The sequence below is a fragment of the Myxine glutinosa genome, chromosome 4 (genome assembly GCF_964187855.1).
Source record: "Myxine glutinosa chromosome 4, kmMyxGlut1.1, whole genome shotgun sequence".
In the NCBI taxonomy this organism is placed as follows: domain Eukaryota; kingdom Metazoa; phylum Chordata; class Myxini; order Myxiniformes; family Myxinidae; genus Myxine; species Myxine glutinosa.
The window spans coordinates 35,166,868-35,185,391 of NC_136264.1; the positions used below are offsets into that span (position 1 = coordinate 35,166,868).

General features: G+C 41.9%; 1 protein-coding gene and 1 long non-coding RNA gene across 5 annotated transcripts in view; one reads left to right on the forward strand and one right to left on the reverse strand.

Moving 5' to 3' along the window:
- Positions 1–2,316, forward strand: part of LOC137426069 (chemokine-like protein TAFA-2) — a 686,347-nt gene extending 684,031 nt beyond the window's left edge. For all 4 annotated transcript variants that reach the window (XM_078775636.1, XM_078775635.1, XM_078775634.1 and 1 more), the window contains one exon: positions 1,466–2,316. In XM_078775636.1, coding sequence (XP_078631762.1) covers positions 1,466–1,477 — 12 coding nt within the window. In that variant the 3' untranslated portion in view covers positions 1,478–2,316. The remainder of the gene's footprint in view (positions 1–1,465) is intronic.
- LOC144891698 (uncharacterized) overlaps positions 1–18,524 on the reverse strand; it is a 192,721-nt gene that overhangs the window by 58,969 nt on the left and 115,228 nt on the right. The gene's annotated exons all lie outside the window — the stretch shown is intronic.

Consider the following 18,524-nt stretch of genomic DNA (forward strand, 5'->3'; position numbering starts at 1 on the left):
TTGCCCCTTTTAGCAGAAACAACCTCAAGTAGGCGTTTCTTATAACTGTCTACCAGTCTCTGACATCGAATGGGAGAAATGTTTGCCCACTCCTCCATGCAGAATTATTTCAGCTGTGCGATGTTTGAGGGGGTTCTTGCATGCACAGCTCGTTTCAAATCCCCCCACAACATCTCGATGGGATTTAGATCCGGGCTTTGACTTGGCCATTCCAGAAACCTTCATTTCTTTCTCTTCAGCCATTCCTTGGTGGATTTACTGGTATGTTTAGGGTCATTGTCATGTTGCAAGGTCCACCTTCGGTTGAGCTTCAACTTTCCGACAGATGGCCTCACATTATCCTCAAGCACCCTCTGGTACAATGAAGAATTCATAGTGGATTCTAGGATGGTGAGCTGCCCAGGCCCTGATGCAGCAAAGCTGCCCCAAACCATCATATTTCCACCACCATGCTTTACAGTTGGTATCAGGTTCTTGTGGTCAAATGCTGACTTTGGTTTTCGCCAAACATGACTTCTGGTACTGTGGCCAAATAGCTCTACCTTTGACTCATCTGTCCAGAGCACATTGTTCCAGAAGTGCTGGTCTTTGCCTCGGTGTTCATTGGCAAACTTTAGTCTTGACCTGGTGTTCTTTCTGGACAGCAAAGGTTTCCTCCTGGCACACCTCCCATGTAGATCAAATTTGTGCAGCCTCTTTCTTATGGTAGACTCGTGCACTTTGACATAAACAGTGGCAAGAGCTACCTGTAGGTCCCGTGATGACATTCTGGGGTTCTTAGAGACTTCTTTCAGCATCTTTTGGTCTGCTCTCGGGCTGAACTTGATGGGGAGGCCTGGCCTGAACAAGTTGGCAGTTGTTTGGAATCTTCTCCACTTGTAGATGATCTTACGGACAGTCGAATGATTGATTTCAAATTGTTTGGAGATCTTTTTAAATCCCTTCCCAGAATCGTAGGCATCTATAACCTTCTTTCTGAAGGCCTCAGAGAGCTCTTTTGATCTCGGCATGGTGACGCCGCACACTTTAATAACAAAGAGCAAACCAAACTAAATGTCTGAGGTTTAAATAAGACAGGTTCCTCCAAGATCCTCTCTAATCTTTCATCCTTCTAATCATTTGCACCTTAGCTGGTGCATCTGATTCTAATTTTAGGTATTTGAATTCGTGATAAATGTAGGGGTGTACTTACTTTTTCCACATGCGAAATTTGCATTTATGTTTATTTAAATTATACAATGGACTACAAAATGTAAATGTTTCATGATATTTGTTATATTATATCACCTTTATCTCTCAATATTGTTGAAATGAAGATCAAATAGCTGTACCGTATGTTGAAATATGTTTAAAAAGTCAAAACTTTACATGGGGTGTACTTACTTTTTCACGTGACTGTATATGTGTGTATGTGTGCACAGCCACATATGGTTCATATTCAAGGATTTTTGTGTGTGTGCTGCAGGTTACACGGTAACAAACAGATGACCACATGGAACGTCATACAGACACATCGAGTCAGGCAGAGCAGACGAGGGAGAAGGTACCGACAAATAAAAGTCATGGACAAATATCGGTTGTGAAGATATCCCTTGTTTTTTAGAACCACCTGCACCTTCACAACGGCTTAATTTTTGAGCAAACGCCAAGAAGGAATTTCATCTCAAAATGGCTGCCATTTTACTTTTCTCATCACAAGCCCAACGACGCTCCATACACATCACCGGGTGCCCTGAATTCCCCATGAACCTGCCAACCAGCTGAGCGGGACCGAGAGAGCTGTTTGACTTGACTGATCTGCTCTTCCCACATTGACTCTTATTAAATGCACCACATTTGTTTTTCGGACAGATACTACTTTCCCGAAGACGTTGTGCTATTTTTCTGCCTCCGTCTGACAACAGCATAAGATTTCTGTCCGGGTTCCCGCTGTTATTAATGTTGTTAAATTTCTTACCTTGTGTTTTGGGTTTCCCTATTATAGACAATATGCCAGTTTTTCCTCTTGGCCAGGGTTGGTGTAGAAAGTGTTTAAAATGAAAACACAAAAAACGACTGCAAGGGATAAATACCTGGTTTTGTTGAATTGCCCCAGTGTCAACAAAAAAATGAATGCAGATGAAAGTTTGTTTATGAGTTTGATTTGAAGTGAAATTGTGGTATGTTTGAATTCGCGGCCTGTACATCTCCCACTTTTCAGCTTTAAACAATTTCATGTGCTATTAAGTCATTGTGTGAAAGATCACTGTTTGATTGTTTTTGTTCTCGAGTTGCATTTATTTAATTAAACTATATAGACAATAAGGCTACTATTAATATGTTTACATCAAAGTGTGAATTTGCAGGTGGAGGTTGGGGATCATGAACTCACAACACAAGGGAAATACAGTCGGTCTGTCTAAACACAATGAACCCAAGGGGTAAGCGTGCAAGTACAGAGATTGAAACATCCATCATGGCAACATGTTCCTGCTTTTCGGCATCAACCAGAAGACCACATATCTTCTTTTTTTTAAAATAGCATTTTGTTCTTTTTTTGTACAGTCTCAATCAAGGCTCGTGGAAGAGCTGGAACACTGAATGCATCAGGAACAAAAGGGACTTTGGAGACGGAGGGGAAACACCAACAGCACAGTTGAAGGACAAAATCGAAGGAGACCTGGACAAGCAGTGGGTGTGGAGAGGAATGAAGGGTGGTAGGGCCACCACATTGGGTAGACAAGGACACAGAAGGAAACTCTCAGGAAGGGAGAACTAGATATTTGGAAGGAGGTGGGTTTGGGTTGGGGCTTAATTGGAACTTAGGGGTTGGTTAACGTGGTTAACCCCCACCCCCTCTCCTTCCAGCGTTTCTGCAGGGCTAACAACACGGTCCATCATCAACCCCCCTTCTGGTGAAACTACCTAAATCCAAGATCACTGCTCACTTCCACTCATTTGTCTTCTTTTTTACCTGCCTGTGGAACCAACTTCCACGTTCTCTTCAATCTCATCTTTCCCTCCAGGTCTTCAAGATAGTTGTTCATCACCACCTCAGATGGTCTCAATCCAAAACCATGATCTTTTTCTACCCTCGATAACCCCCTCCTCTCCTCCCCAACCAATCCCTTCTTCCAAATTTCCAGTTTTTCCTCCTGAGAGTTTCCTTCTCTATCCATCTTATCCATACCATGCAAGCTCTCCTGCCCCGCATTCCTCCCCACACCCATTGTTTCTCCAAGTCTGCCTCTATCTTGGCCTTCAACTCTGCTGTGGGTGTTTCCTGTTACTTTTGTACTGTTGCATCCTGATCCGCTCAGTGTACTAATACTAGCTTTTACACGAGCCTCGACTATGTATACCAAAAAAAAAAAAAAAAAAATTGGGTCAAGGTGCTTACAAAAACTAGCCAACTCTTTGCAAAAGAGATTGTCGCATCTTTAACATTCACCAGCAACTTGAGCTGTCAGACCGCTCCTTTGGCTGAACATCCATCCAACAGACGGTGCACACTGATGAATCGCTCCACATGGGAAGCACCGGAGTGATGGTTTATAGCTGGCTCGAGATTCAAACCTAGGCGAGACAGCTCAAAGGTGAGTGCACTGACTTCTAAGATAGCCTGCCAGCCCAGCAGTGTGAGGAAAGTGAGAAAATCTCAGATCGGATAAACAAAATGCTAATTTTTCTTAAGCCAAACCTAATCAACTTCTAGCAGTGTTGTGTCGTGTGAAAAATAAAAAATTAAATCCTTATTTTCCGTCCCATTTCCAAGGCTAAGGTCATGCAAGTGTTTGTCTCGGTTCTCTTTCGTATCAGAAGAAGGCCATTCACATCAAATGTATGAACAACTGAGTGAATTAGGTTATAGTGCAGAAGCTGCGGCCCAGACAACAACCACACTCGAAGATCGCAAGCAGTGTAACCTTGTTTCAAGTAACCTCCAAGAAAGAAGGCCAGACTATTTGCTACCTGCAGTCCAAGCAGTTTTTACCTGCGACGTGTCACAGGTGTACAAGAGCTCCGCATGGTTGCTGCTGCAGTTGGTGTTGTTGGGATTATTGCTGAGGGACGATTTTTGAAACGTGCACCAATTGGTCGGGCAGCTACCGGACCCCACCCACATTTGTCACTTGTCTCCATCCACCATGGCACCCAGACAAAATAATATGGTCACCTTCTTGTTTTTTTCTGGTAGGCCTAGAACAACAAGCCTGTAGGCCTCTGCTGATTATATACTGCCCGGGTTTGTTGCGTCAGATTTCCATTGGCTTTATTTGGGTCGACTGTTACTCATGATGAGGGACCCCAAAAAATGTAATCATGTAGAAAGAAAGAAGAAGAACCACCTTTAGAGGCCATTTTCCCCCGCAGAGCAGGGGTTGGCCTTTTTCGAGTACCGTGGTCCCCTTTTTGAAGCAATGTTTTATGGCCAGATGCCCTTCCTGCCACCAACCCTGTTAGTCGCCTCTTGCGACACACAGGGAATTACCAGTGAGCTGGTACTCAATTTGCCGACCTCGGAAGGATGACAGGCTGAGTCAACCCCCCTGGTGTTATTTCAACGATTGACCGGGATTCAAACCCAGGATCCTAGGATCCCAAGCCGGCACCCGAACCGCTAAGCCAACACCAGACTAATCATGTGTTGAATAAAAATGATTAGGAGGTTTAATCAAGCCCGTCACCACGCACAGTGTGCACCTCCATAAAAAATAGCATTACGTAATTTTTGAACAGCCCAATATAGGGTTAACAAATCCGCGACCATGTGACAAAGCAGCTCATTCTGATATAACCGTGGAGAGGGTGACATGGGTGAGAGGTGTCGAGTTAATGTTTTTATTATTGCATTCAATATGTTTCCCAATCGGCCCGTTACAGGATTTTGTCACAGGTTGTGACCACAGTGTCGTCATTCTTGTTTTGTAATTTGTTCAGTTTGCCGGTGATAACTCATCGACTCTTCGCATAGCACACCCTGGTATCTTTCACGACTCCACCAACGAATGCTGGCAGATGGCAAACCCAAATTAATGTCCATCCGAGGGATGGCACACTTGTACTTTAATTTTTGTGCATCATTTACTGGTAAACTTTGGGTCGAGCTATAATGTCCTTGAGGGAGGATATAGAAAATTGTGATTAATGAGGGAGCTTTAATTTACCAGTCGTTGAATGTTTTGCAGCTATTATTTTATTTACTCGATGCTTTGCTGATGTGTACACTGATTTAGGTGCATACTATATGTTTATGTTTGAATAAAATGCTCTTTGTTCACTTCACCGGTTAGCTCACAGTTTTGTGCCTTGTTGTAATGTCCACATGGAAAAAATTACAGAAAGGGCACATCATTATTGTCTTGATTGGCTGTAACTTGAGAGTCGATGAAATTCGAAATGACTCGGTAGATTTTGTCTTATTCTCCCTCAAAGAACGAGTAGTTATTTCAGAAATTATGCCAAACTTGAAAAGGTTTTACAGTGCCAGTCAGATTACTACTACTATCTGCCCATCAAGACAACGGTGACGCCAATCATCTCTGTCATATGTGTCGGGGAAGGCAAGATGATGCTAGTTAGTAAAGCCCTGGAGAGGGGTGGAACACCTTTTTTGTGCCCTAAGGTGGTGGAATAAGCCCACTTGAGATATCTCCGACCACAATCCTCGCACTCCCAGCCGGTCCTCGATTGTAGGGGTTGCTGCGGTATTGGCGCCAAACTTTCCACCGCTCTTTGTATTGACGAAAGTGGTCCGCTTCAAAGCTATGGACCCCACTTTTATAAGAAGCACACCAGGTCCTGCGATCTTGGCCATCTGTTCCCATATGGTGCTGATGAGCTTGTACTTTATAAGATGGTTCTTGAGGGTAGCCATGTATCTCTTGTACTGGTCTTGCTTGCCTTTGTCCGTCACACAGCTCGCAAAAATAACTTGTTTCGGGTAATCTGTCCTCCAACATGCGCATTACATGTCTGGTCCACCTCAGTTGGGCAATCACTATAATGGAGTCATTCCTGAAACAGCCTGACAGGTTCAGGATATCAACGTTGCTGATATGGTCCTGCAGCTTCATCCACAAGTTAGTCCTCAGTTTTTGCTGCTGGAACTGTTCAAGCTGCAGTGCCTCTGTAAGGACATCAAAGTCTCATCTTACTTTAATTCACCAAATGTCCGTCTGTCCGTTCGAAGGTACCGCAAAAACGGCTCAACCGATCACAACGATATTTTGGGTCGGTATTCCTGGGACCCCTGGGAGTAAAATAGGCTATATTGTTTTTTCCAATTTTTCCAAGTTTTCCAATTTTCCAGTTTTTCCAAACACGATGGAATCATATTTTCAGATATGATCAGTGATGTGGCTTTTATTGAAATTCTACAAATACTGTTTAGATTCTGATGACAATTATGAACCTGCAGCGAATCCGGAAGTGGACAGATGACGGCAATGCGTGGGTTTCATAATATCGAAATACAACCATCATTCAATTCAATCGTAATGTTAAATCGTTAAACGTTAATCGTGTTAATCATTTTGTTAAAGTATCAATTGATGATTGGAATTGAGTGAATACAATTACGATTTTGAATTCGTAATTGTATTCAACCAACCGTACGGAACTTCACATCAGGATTTAAATATTTGTTTATGTCACGAATGTTGTTAAAAGTTTATTATATTAATGTGTATTTGTGATTGGAGTTATGCTGTTTGGAATGAAAAAAGAGATATCGAGTTCAAGTGAATGACGAAATGCCGTGACGGTTTCTACTTTCTAAACGTGAATTCGCGGATCGCCATATGCAGATTCGCCATTGACTGGGTATGGAACAAACTTACCCGTTTGTTTGCCGACGGCTACGTTTTTCATGGAAGTCCTTCACGAACTTGCTGTCCATGTCTGACGTGTGACTGAAGGTGCTACAGGAATGTGGAATTTATTGGTTTCATGCTTTAGCATTCGCCGTTTCTGCATTGTCTTTTTGCTTCTGGCCTCCCACCCGTGCGTAGCACAGGTACCTCACTAGTAACTATAAAGGAATGATGGAAGGACAACGGCCTTGTAAGCAGTGACCTCAGTAGCAACAGTAAGGTTCTGGTTGTCAAACACCTGAACCTTGAGATGCCCAAGGGCTGAACTTGCAGCCTGAATCCAATGCGTAATTTCGGCACTGGTGGTGCCATCAGAAACTATGACACTGCCAAGGTATGGAAACGTGTCAACCATCTTCAGGGAGACATCATTGGTGGCAATAGGGACATTTCTGAGAGGGACAATGACTACTATTATTTATTTAATGGCCCCAATTATTTTCACCTTCTTGTGAGGTCGGCCATGAAACGTTGTGTTCCACGTATCTTATGGACCAGCTGGTGAAGCATAAATTTTCAATTTTTCGACTGAAGATGCAAGAATATGTAATTTTTTTCAGGGTGCTGGCCAAATCTCGCCTACAAAAGACATAAACATCCACCAACAAACACCAAACCAACAACCAATGCTGATACATTCACGAGCATCTTTAACATGCATAAACAACAATGCTGCACATGGGTCCTGTGGTTCAACATATTTCCGAAGGATGGCGCACATTGATATCTCGTCCTGCTTGTGAAACACTAGGGTGACATTTTGTGGCTGTCGAGATTCAAACCCAGGTGAGGCAGCAGGTGAGTTCACATAAAATGCAACACTGCGAGCCCAGAGTGAAAGTCAAATGAACACGTCAAAAAAAAAAAAAAAGTTGCAAGTTTTTTTTATAGCCTTGCATTGTGAGAGGCTGTTTCAAAGGACATTGTTATGTCAACCTTCTCCTTGAGGGACAAAAGCATTGGACACACTCCTACTACCTGCCTGTTATGAAATCATTTGGATGTTTCTGGTTAGCCGTGTTCTGAAATGGGATTGAGCCTGTTTGGCATTCCTATCTTAATATTCACTTTATGATATGGAATCCCAGGTATATCATATATACTCAGTTAATTTGTACACTGCCACCCAATGTCCTTGCCCTCTGCTAATATATAGTCACGTGAAAAAGTAAGTACACCCCATGTAAAGTTTTGACTTTTTTAACATATTTCAACATACAGCTATTTGATCTTCATTTCAACAATATTGATAGATAAAGGTGATATAATATAACAAATATCATGAAACATGTACATTTTGTAGTCCATTGTATAATTTAAATAGACATAAATGGAAATTTTGCATGTGGAAAAAGTAAGTACACCCTTGGCTCTAATAGGTGGTATTGCCCCCTTTCGCAGAAACAACCTCAAGTAGGCGTTTCTTATAACTGTCTACCAGTCTCTGACATCGACTGGAAGAAATTTTTGCCCACTCCTACATGCAGAATTCTTTCAGCTGTGCGATGTTTGAGGGGTTTCTTGCATGCACAGCTCGTTTCAAATCCCCCCACAACATCTCGATGGGATTTAGATCCGGGCTTTGACTTGGCCATTCCAGAACCCTCCATTTCTTTCTTTTCAGCCATTCCTTGGTGGATTTACTGGTATGTTTAGGGTCATTGTCATGTTGCAAGGTCCACCTTCGGTTGAGCTTCAACATCCGACAGATCGCCTCACATTATCCTCAAGCACCCTCTGGTACAATGAAGAATTCATAGTGGATTCCATGATGGTGAGCTGCCCAGGCCCTGATGCAGCAAAGCTGCCCCAAACCATAATATTTCCACCACCATGCTTTACAGTTGGTATCAGGTTCTTGTGGTGAAATGCTGTCTTTGGTTTTCGCCAAACATGTCTTCTGGTATTGCGGCCAAATAGCTCTACCTTTGACTCATCTGTCCAGAGCACATTGTTCCAGAAGTGCTGGTCTTTGCCTCGGTGTTCATTGGCAAACTTTAGTCTTGCCCTGATGTTCTTTCTGGACAGCAAAGGTTTCCTCCTGGCACACCTCCCATATAGATCAAATTTGTGCAGCCTCTTTCTAATGGTAGACTCGTGCACTTTGACATCAACAGTCTCAAGAGCTACCTGTAGGTCCCATGATGACATTCTGGGGTTCTTCGAGACTTCCTTCAGCATCTTGCGGTCTGCTCTCGGGCTGAACTTGCTGGGGCGGCCTGGCCTGAACAAGTTGGCAGTTGTTTGGCATCTTCTCCACTTGTAGATGATCTTCCGGACAGTTGAATGATTGATTTCAAATTGTTTGGAGATATTTTTAAATCCCTTCCCAGACTCGTAGGCATCTATAACCTTCTTTCTGAAGGCCTCAGAGAGCTATTTTGATCTAGGCATGGTGACGCCGCACACTTCAACAACAAAGAGCAAACCAAACTAAATGTCTGAGGTTTAAATAAGACAGGTTCCTCCAAGATCCTCTCTAACGATGTTCTCATCATTTGCACCTGAGCTGGTGCACCAGATTCTAATTTTAGGTACAGGGTGTCTCAAAATAGATGGAACGCATTAACATGATAATAATTTAATACTCAGACAAGAAACTCCAAAAAAGATTACATTTCCTGGAAGCTGATATCAATAAAACTGATATCAAATAAAGCTGATAACAATAAAAAAAACTGAAGATTTGAGGTCTCTAGCTCAAAGGATACATTTATTAGAGCACATGTTCCAAATGACCGCCTTTGCGCCTCAGACACACTTGAAGCCGACAAGCGAAGTTGTCAATCACCCTGACACACTCTTCCTTCCTGATGGCACGAATCTTCTGGGTGATGGCCACTTTCAGTTCAGAAATGGATTGAGGACGATTCTCATACACGTGTCCTTCAAGAACCCCCAGAGATAAAAATCTGGGGGGTTCAGATCGAGTGAATGCGGAGACCACTCGGGTTCGCGGCGCCTGCTGATCAGCCGATCAGGGAATCGGTGGTCCAGCCACTCCATCGTGATGTTGGCTGTATGTGGAGTTGGCCCATCTTGTTGGAACCATTGCACATCTCGATTCATGCCACGACGTCTCCCAAGTCCCCTCCAGAACCCGTTGAGCACCACAATGTAACGCTCCTTTGTGACAGTGACTGCCTCCTCGTCTGCGTCTTCAAACCAAAACGGTCCGATTATGCCATGTTTTGAGATGGCCACCCAGGCCGTGCATTTCACAGAGTGCAAGGACCTCTGAAGTACCTCGTCTGGGGCTTGTGTGCCCCAGAACACATTGTTCTTGCTATTGACATGCCCACAGAGCAAGAAGTGTGCTTTGTCGCTGAACCAAACATCATCAAGAAAGTCAGGATCCTCTTCGATCTTGTTCTCGAACCACCGGCACATCACAACACGTTTTGCCATGTCAGCTGGTGTGAGTTTATGCTTGATCTGGATCTTGAATGGGTACAGCTGAAGATCCTTGATCAAGATTCTTTGCACTGACGCACGTGAAAGATCCAGCTCTTGGCTACGTCTTCGGATGGACTTTTTCTGGCTCTTTCCGACAGAATGTCTCACCGCATTCACATTGTCAGGAGATCTTGCAGTCAGCTTCCAGCCAGAACTGGGTGTTTCTGCCTTCTTGTTGAGGTTGTTTACTGATCCAGTGGCTTGAAATTAGGTTTTTCTGGGGATAGTTGTTGAAGTTGAACTTCCTGCGGAATTTTGCTTGCACCGTTTTGAATGATTTCGTCTCCAAATAAGTAGTGTCGCAAAATATTTTTTCCTCCTTTGTCCAAGGCATTTTGATTGATAATTATTAGTTGTTATGGTCTCCTCTCTTCAAATCTGAAAAAAAAACAACAAGAACATTAATATTGGCAGAATTATTAGCAGTGACATGGGTTCCATGTAATTTGTTTGAGACACCCTGTATTTGAAGTAGTGATAAATGTAGGGGTGTACTTACTTTTTCCACATGCGAAATTTGCATTTATGTTTATTTAAATTATACAATGGACTACAAAATGTAAATGTTTCATGATATTTGTTATATTATATCACCTTTATCTATCAATATTGTTGAAATGAAGATCAAATAGCTGTATGTTGAAATATGTTGAAAAAGTCAAAACTTTACATGGGGTCTACTTACTTTTTCACGTGACTGTACGTACCTTTGGTAACTGTTAAAAATTAAGCAAAATTGCACTTCACATACTACACCTAGTGATGTACGAGTATAACACCACATGATTCATCTGAATTCACAATCAGTGAAGTAATGCGCCTAGCAATGTGGTATCCTTTTATAGTTGTTAATGGCCTGTGATTATTTAGCGCATCATGTAATGCCATTTTCATTAACATTTGCTTATATTGTTTTCCATTTTTGAATAACTCAATCATATGGATGGCAAGCGAAGGCTCAGGATCAGAATTCCTTCTGCTGAGCATTCTGGTTCTACATTCAATTACTGAGAGAATTAGATTCACCTTAAAGTATTTTCCATTGGAGTGTCACACAAGGGCTTGCATTGTAAAAAGCTGACTCTCACTCAGGATGCCAAGGATATATATATATATATATATATATATATATATATATATATATATATATATATATATATATATATATATATATATATATATATATATATGTGTGTGTGGGGGGTGGGGGGGGGGGGATTGTGTTTATGTAAATGGATTTAAATTCATATTTTTTTGTCACTGATCTACACATAATACCCCATTATGTCAAAGTGGAATCCTTTTTTAGAAATCTTTACACAGTACTTTAAAATGAAATACAGAAATATCTCATTTGCATAAGTATTCAACCCCCTGTCAATACTACGTGGAAGCACCTTTGGCAGCGATTCCAGCTTCGAATCTTCTTGGGTATGTCTATGTCAGCTTTGCACATCTGGATTTTGGGAATTTCTCCAATTCTTCCTTGTAGATTTTCTCTATCAAGTTGGTTTGAGAGCGTCGGTGAACAGCAATCTTCAAGTCTTTCCACAGGTTATCAATGGGATTCAAGTCTGGGCTTTGGCTGGGCCACTCACGGACTTTCATGTTCTTATTATAAAGTCAATTCCAGTTTTGCTTTAGCCGTATGTTTGGGATCATTGTCCTGTTAGATTGTAAATCTTTGCGGCAGTCTTTTGTCTTTTGCACTCTGAAGAAAGTTCTCCCCAAGGATTTGCCTCTATTTGGCTCCAATCATTGTTCCCTCTGTCCTTAAAAGTTTCCCAGTCCCTGGTGCTGAAAAGCATATTATTTTTTTGTATACAAGATCGAGGCTCGTGTAAGAGCGAAAGCATCCCCATGGAATGATGCCGACACCACCATACTTCACTGTAGGGATGGTGATAGATGGGTGGTGAGCTCGATTTCTACAGACATAACGCTTTGCATTCAGGCCAAAGAGTTTAATTTTTGTCTCATGAGACCACAGACTATTTTACCTCATACACGGAGTCTTTAAAACTCCAGGTGTGCTGTCATGTGCCTTTTTCTCAGGAGTGGCTTCCGTCTGGCCACTCTCTCAGAAAGCCGAGATTTGTGAAGTGCTGCAGAGACTGTTGTCCTTAAGGCAGGTTCTCCCATCTCCGCCAACGAACTTTGCAGTTCTGTCAGTTGTCATTGGGTTATTGGTCACCTTCCTGACCAAGGTCCTTCTTGCGCAGTTTCTCAGTTTGGTTGGCCGGCCATCTCTCGGAAAAGTCTGGGTCGTTCCATATTCTTTCCATTTCCTAATGCTGGAGCTCACTGTGCTCTTGGGAACTTTCAACACTCTATAAATTGTTTTATACTCTTCTCCAGGTCTATGCCTCCTCACAATTATATCTCGGAGTTCTATGGACAGTTCCTTGGATTTCAAGGTAGAGTTTCTGCTCTGACATGCACTGTCAACTGTGGGGCCTTGTATAGAAAGGTGTGTTTCTTTCTAAATCATGTCCAATTAATTTAAGTGGCCGCATGTGGACTCCAATCATGTTGTGGAGACATCTCAAGGATGATCAAAGACAATTTGATGCACCTGAGCTAAATTTGGAGTGTCATAGCAAAGGGGTTGTATACTTATTGACTCGATATTTTAGCTTTACATTTTTAATTATTTTGGAAAGTATCCTAAAAAAAATTCCACTTTGATATTATGGGGTATTATGTGTATGTCAATGACAAAAAAATCTCAATTTAATCAATTTTAAATTCGGACTGGAACACAACAAAATGTGAAAAAGTCAAGGGGTGTGAATACTTTCTGAAGGCACTGTATATTAGACCACATTACTGTAGTGGGTACCAGGAAGCAAGTGCCACACCAGGTATTGCTGCATTCATACTGACCAACAGGAAATGCCTGCCACACATTAACCTGTCTATGGTACACAAAACATTTATTGGGGTAGCCTGGAACAATTTACATTTTAAAAAGACTCTTCTGCCGAAACAGTTGCATTGGCACTGCCTATTAGGTATGAGCTTAGCAGAGCTACAGCTCCCTTACTTCTCATTTGGATTGTACTACAGATTTTTTGGATTGTACCAACATATCAGGTAGGGAATTTAATTCTAAATTTTATAGACCAGTCCACCCCACAGAGGGAACATCCATAGACACGTCTTTCAAGCTTGTTGACCATCACTTTGTGAGTGAGGCCTTTTAATACAAAATAGGTTGAAAATCAAAACATTTAAACAGCCTGTGACACACACCTTCACCCCACCGCCAAAGAACATAGCCCAACAAAACTGTCCAATTAGCATACACATACACCTCAACCCGAAGGCTGAAGCCCCAGTCACACCGGGCCTGCGACCAGGTTACGACCTAGCTGCGACCGAAAATTTTGTGAATCGCGGGCAAATCGTAGAAAGAGCGCGCGACTGGTCGCACAGGTCGTGGGTGATCGCCAGAGCAAAATCAGTCGCAGCAAGGTCGATGGTCATGTTCAAAACTTCTGACCTGCGATTCCAAATCGTAAGAGGTCGCAGACAGATCTTACATGGTCGTACCACCAGTCGCGCGTGGACGCACCACCAGTCGTGCATGATCGCGGGTCAAGTAGTCGCAAGATTGGTCATGCTACTGGTCCTGCCACCTGACGATTGGTGGCGCCACCTGTCGTTCAACCTCACGATCGGTAGTGCGACCAGTCACGACCTGTCCCGACTGGTTGCACGACCTTACGATTGATCGCCACCACTATTCGCACAATTACATACGATTGATCTTGCGATCGATCTTCTCCAATCGTTGGTGATCGCACAACCACGCGTACCACCAATCGTACGATGACCTACCATAAGTCATAAGAGCAATCGCAGTTTGCGATCGCAAATGGAGAGCGTAGCAAACATTGACGATTGGTCGTACCTCGGCCAGATTGCCATCAATCGCACGATCCAGAAATCGTACGATCCAGTGTGACTGAGGCCTGAAAGTACATGGTCACAACAAAGACCTAAAGGGCCAGAATGCATCTTTTTAAGGTGATTTATTTTTTTAAAGGTAAAAACTAATATTTCAACACCTTGGGACGTGCACCTTGACCACACGACCAAGGCAAACAGTCCAACAAGACGGTTCCACAAGCATACACACATGTCCCAACCCGAAGGCTGAAGCACATGGTCAATCAAACACACATTATAACCCGGAAGGGTCAGAATGCATGGTCATACAATTGAAGCTCTTCCCTGGAATGAACTAGTCAAATCCTACAACTCATTAAGTCGCAATCAGACTCCATTGCTGTGGTGGGTAGGCCTACCAGTAAGCAAGTGCCAAATTTTTTAAAATGTAAATATATGGTACTGGTGAAATCTTCATTCTCAAAAATACCCTCTCCACCTGCCCACTCCTCAATCTATTCTCAATCACATTTTCCCTTACTTCTCTCTGTTTACCTGCGATGTCAGTTTTACAAGAGTTCTGCATGGTTGTTGTTGTTGTTGTTGTTGTGGTTCTTGTTGGGTGTCGATTTTTGAAATGTGCACATATTGGTTGGACAGCTGTCGGACCCTACCTACATTTGTCTCATCACTCCACCAACCATGGCTACGACACCCAGATGAAATAATATGGCCACCATCTTGGTTTTCTGGTGGGCCCAAGACATCAGGCCTGTAGGCCTCTGCTGATTATACAGTGACGGCGTTTGTTGTGTCAGATTTCTATTGGCTTTTTTTGGCTCGAGTGCTAATCACGATGAGGTACCCTGAAAAATGTAATCAACAAGTACAGATACATTCAAAGTACACTGCCCCCATACCAAATAAATAAATATCCTCCAGTGCATAGGCACCCGGCGATACCGCTGTGCAGCACATAGAGTCGGTATTGGGAGGGAAAGGTGTACAATAACCGATTGATTAATTGCGTAATTAAAATCAATAAATAATAATTGTAAAATAATTTTTTAATCAATTGGCTAATAGCATACATATCTCGACCACCAGTGTTTCATCTGAAGCTGTAACTTTTTGAAAATTAATTAAATAAGTCATTACCAGAAAAAAACCCCAAAAATAATTGAGTAATCAATAAATAATAAATCGATTAATTGATTAATCAATAAATCAAAAATATCCTTTATAACATCACTTGGTCACTGTCGTTTCTGAATATCAGCTTCCTAGCTCAAAAGGTGCCTGAGATATTGTCCAGATGACAAAGAAAATAAATAAGTGATTAATACCAAAAATAAATAAATAATAATCGTAAAATCATCAATTGATTGATCAATTGATGAATAGAATATCTAAACGACCACCGTTTCATCCAAATCTGTAACTTTAAAAAAATTAATTAAACAAGTCATTAATTAAATAATAAATCGATTAATTGATTGATCAATAAATCAAAAATACCGTTTATAGCCAAATCGCTTGGTCATTGGCATGTTCAAATATCAGCTTCCTAACTCAAAAGGTGCCTGAGATATTGCCCAGATGAGAAAGGAAATAAATAAGTACTTAATAAACCGATAACAATTATGTAATTAATCAATTAATTGATTAATCAAAAAACAAAAAATACTGTTTTTGCCAAAGCACTTGCTCACTATTATGCCATAATTTTAACTTCCTAGCTTAAAGGATAGCTGAGATATCGCCCGGACAAACAAACAAACAAACAAGAGAAACCGGAGTGAAAACCGATAACTCCCTTTCAGCACGCGTCATCGCCAAGCCCCCTTTGGTGCCAGGTGATGACGTCATGCAACGCCTGGAGAATAGGAAAGGAGCGGTAAACAATATTGAATGTAAATGAATAAGGTTTATAGTCAAGCCCATCATTACACAATGTACACGGCTCTCTAGAAAAAGCGTTACATAATTTTTGAACGGATGCATATTGGGGTTAAACAATCCATGATCATGTGATGAATCAGCTTATTCTGAGATAACCGTGGTGGAGGCTGTCATGGGTGAGATGTGTTGAGTTAATATTTTAATAGCGTGTTAAATGTGCTTCCCCATCGTGCTGTTCATCTTCTAAGAGTGTTTTAAATTCACGTTACCGGATTTTGTCGCAGGTTGTGTCCACAGTGCGGTCATTCTTATTATCACCTGGTTTAATTAATTAATGCTTAATTAATGGCTAAGGTGGCTGGCTTGAGATATTAGCGTTCTGACTTGGAGCCCCTGTCATGGCGTTGAATTAACACCAGGTGGGTTAACTCAGCCTGTCGTCCTTCCGAGGTCGGAAAAATGAGTACCAGCCTACTGGCTGGTAATTGGGGGCATTGCATCGGCGGCATTGCCATGCCCCTCGAAATTGGTGCAGCCGAGCAGCCACAGGCTGCATACAAACTACCACCACCACCTGTTCTCCTCTATTTCCCCTCCATCCATTTCTTTCCTCAAATTTCCTCTTCTTAATTTCTCCTCTCCCCCTTCACAAGTAGATAATTAATACGTAGATAGTCAGGAGGCTAAATGTCCTCACTGCAATTTGAAAAATAGGCCTTTATGCTAGTGCCATGATCAACATCCATTTTTAAGGCAGGTTTAGTGTGTAGATTAATAATCCTGGCTATTAGGACTATTCTTTATCTAGAACAATCACAATGGCAACACCAAACCATGAATGCGGGACTCCTGGCAGTATCTATTGTATTTTTCCTGTGGCTTCATCATGTGGATTCAATACTGAACCTCAAACAATGGCACGTCTTGGATTGGTTGATTATTTCAAAACGAACATGTTTATTTCAGAAAATTACACTGAAAATACGTTGACATGAACACATAACACAAAGGTCACAATGGTGATCATAATCACACACCCTCAATCTATTTCTCCCGGCAAAAGGAAAACAAAAATAAAATATTCGTCACAATAAGTTATTCCTAATTCTCATGATCTATTCATCAAAGGAATCGCAGCAGGAAATGTCACAGAGGCGGACTGCTGTGGAGGGAAGATGACCACTCGAGCAATATGTCACTCAAATAGATGTAAACTGGAAAAAATGCAGCATTACATGGAACCTACTGATGCTCATTCCATAGCACGTGCATTTGATGAAAACCCCAAAACGAATTCGTTTGTCAACTCTGCAAGGCCCAAGCTCGAATGCATGCAGGGAAGTCAACAAGGCCCATTACTCACAGCTCAGGGAGGAACTCATATGTGCCAAGCTCAAGTTGATCTTGTTGATAATTGATGAGTAAAAGTGAGATAGGAAGAATGTTAAAAGATAACCATCAGCCTTGGGCTGAATATATTTGACAGAATTACAGCAAGACATCGGCTAACTCACACATCGATATTGCAGAGTAGGAGCCGAAAGGAATTTACGAGACAGTTATCATCAGAAAGAAAGGTCACATTAAATGAGATCTTATGATAAGTCCCAGTTGTACGCCTCGGGTGCTTCAAACTTTTCATGACCATATATCATCACATTCTCATTATCCTTCTTTTCATGAAACAAAGTGTCATGTTCTATACTTTAAGATTTGGATTGTAAGTCATGGGATAACAAGTTTATAACATGTGAGGGGAGGACAAGGTTGAGGAAGGACAGAAAGTGAACACCATATCCTCTACAGACCAAGAGTCAAGATAGGAGCACACATCACATGGGTTTCTGTAATTTACCTCAACACAAGCTTATATGTATAAAAAAAGGGAAAATAGATGATTGATTAAGCGAATCCGTAAACAAAAATATCCGCGAATAAGGGTCGGCCGGTGCAGCCTCTGTCTGCTCACTCCAGGCAGACAATGGAGCTCTGGATCTGGTTGCCAAGCAATGGTAACAAGCACTGCTTCTGCCTCTTATTTGATGACTTTGGCTGTATTAACATGAAAAATCACTCTCACTGGCAACATTTCAATAAAGACCTCTAATCACTGCATGTATGTATGTATGTACAGTATGTACATATGTACATATGTAATATATTGTTACAGACGCGGTTTTAGATGTTAGTTTACCGAGCGGTTTGGTATTACCGCGTCCGAACAGTTACTCCCCGATTAGAAACCGATCCCGCCCGACGTTGACCAAATCGCGCTATGCTAAATCAATGAAGGAAAGGACACAACGGCTGGGATTAATGCAACGACACAAGGGGTACTGTTCTCAAGACCTCCGGAGGAGGATATAATTGGTGATGCAGAAACGGGTAGATTACACGGTAAGAGGTAAAGCACAGAAA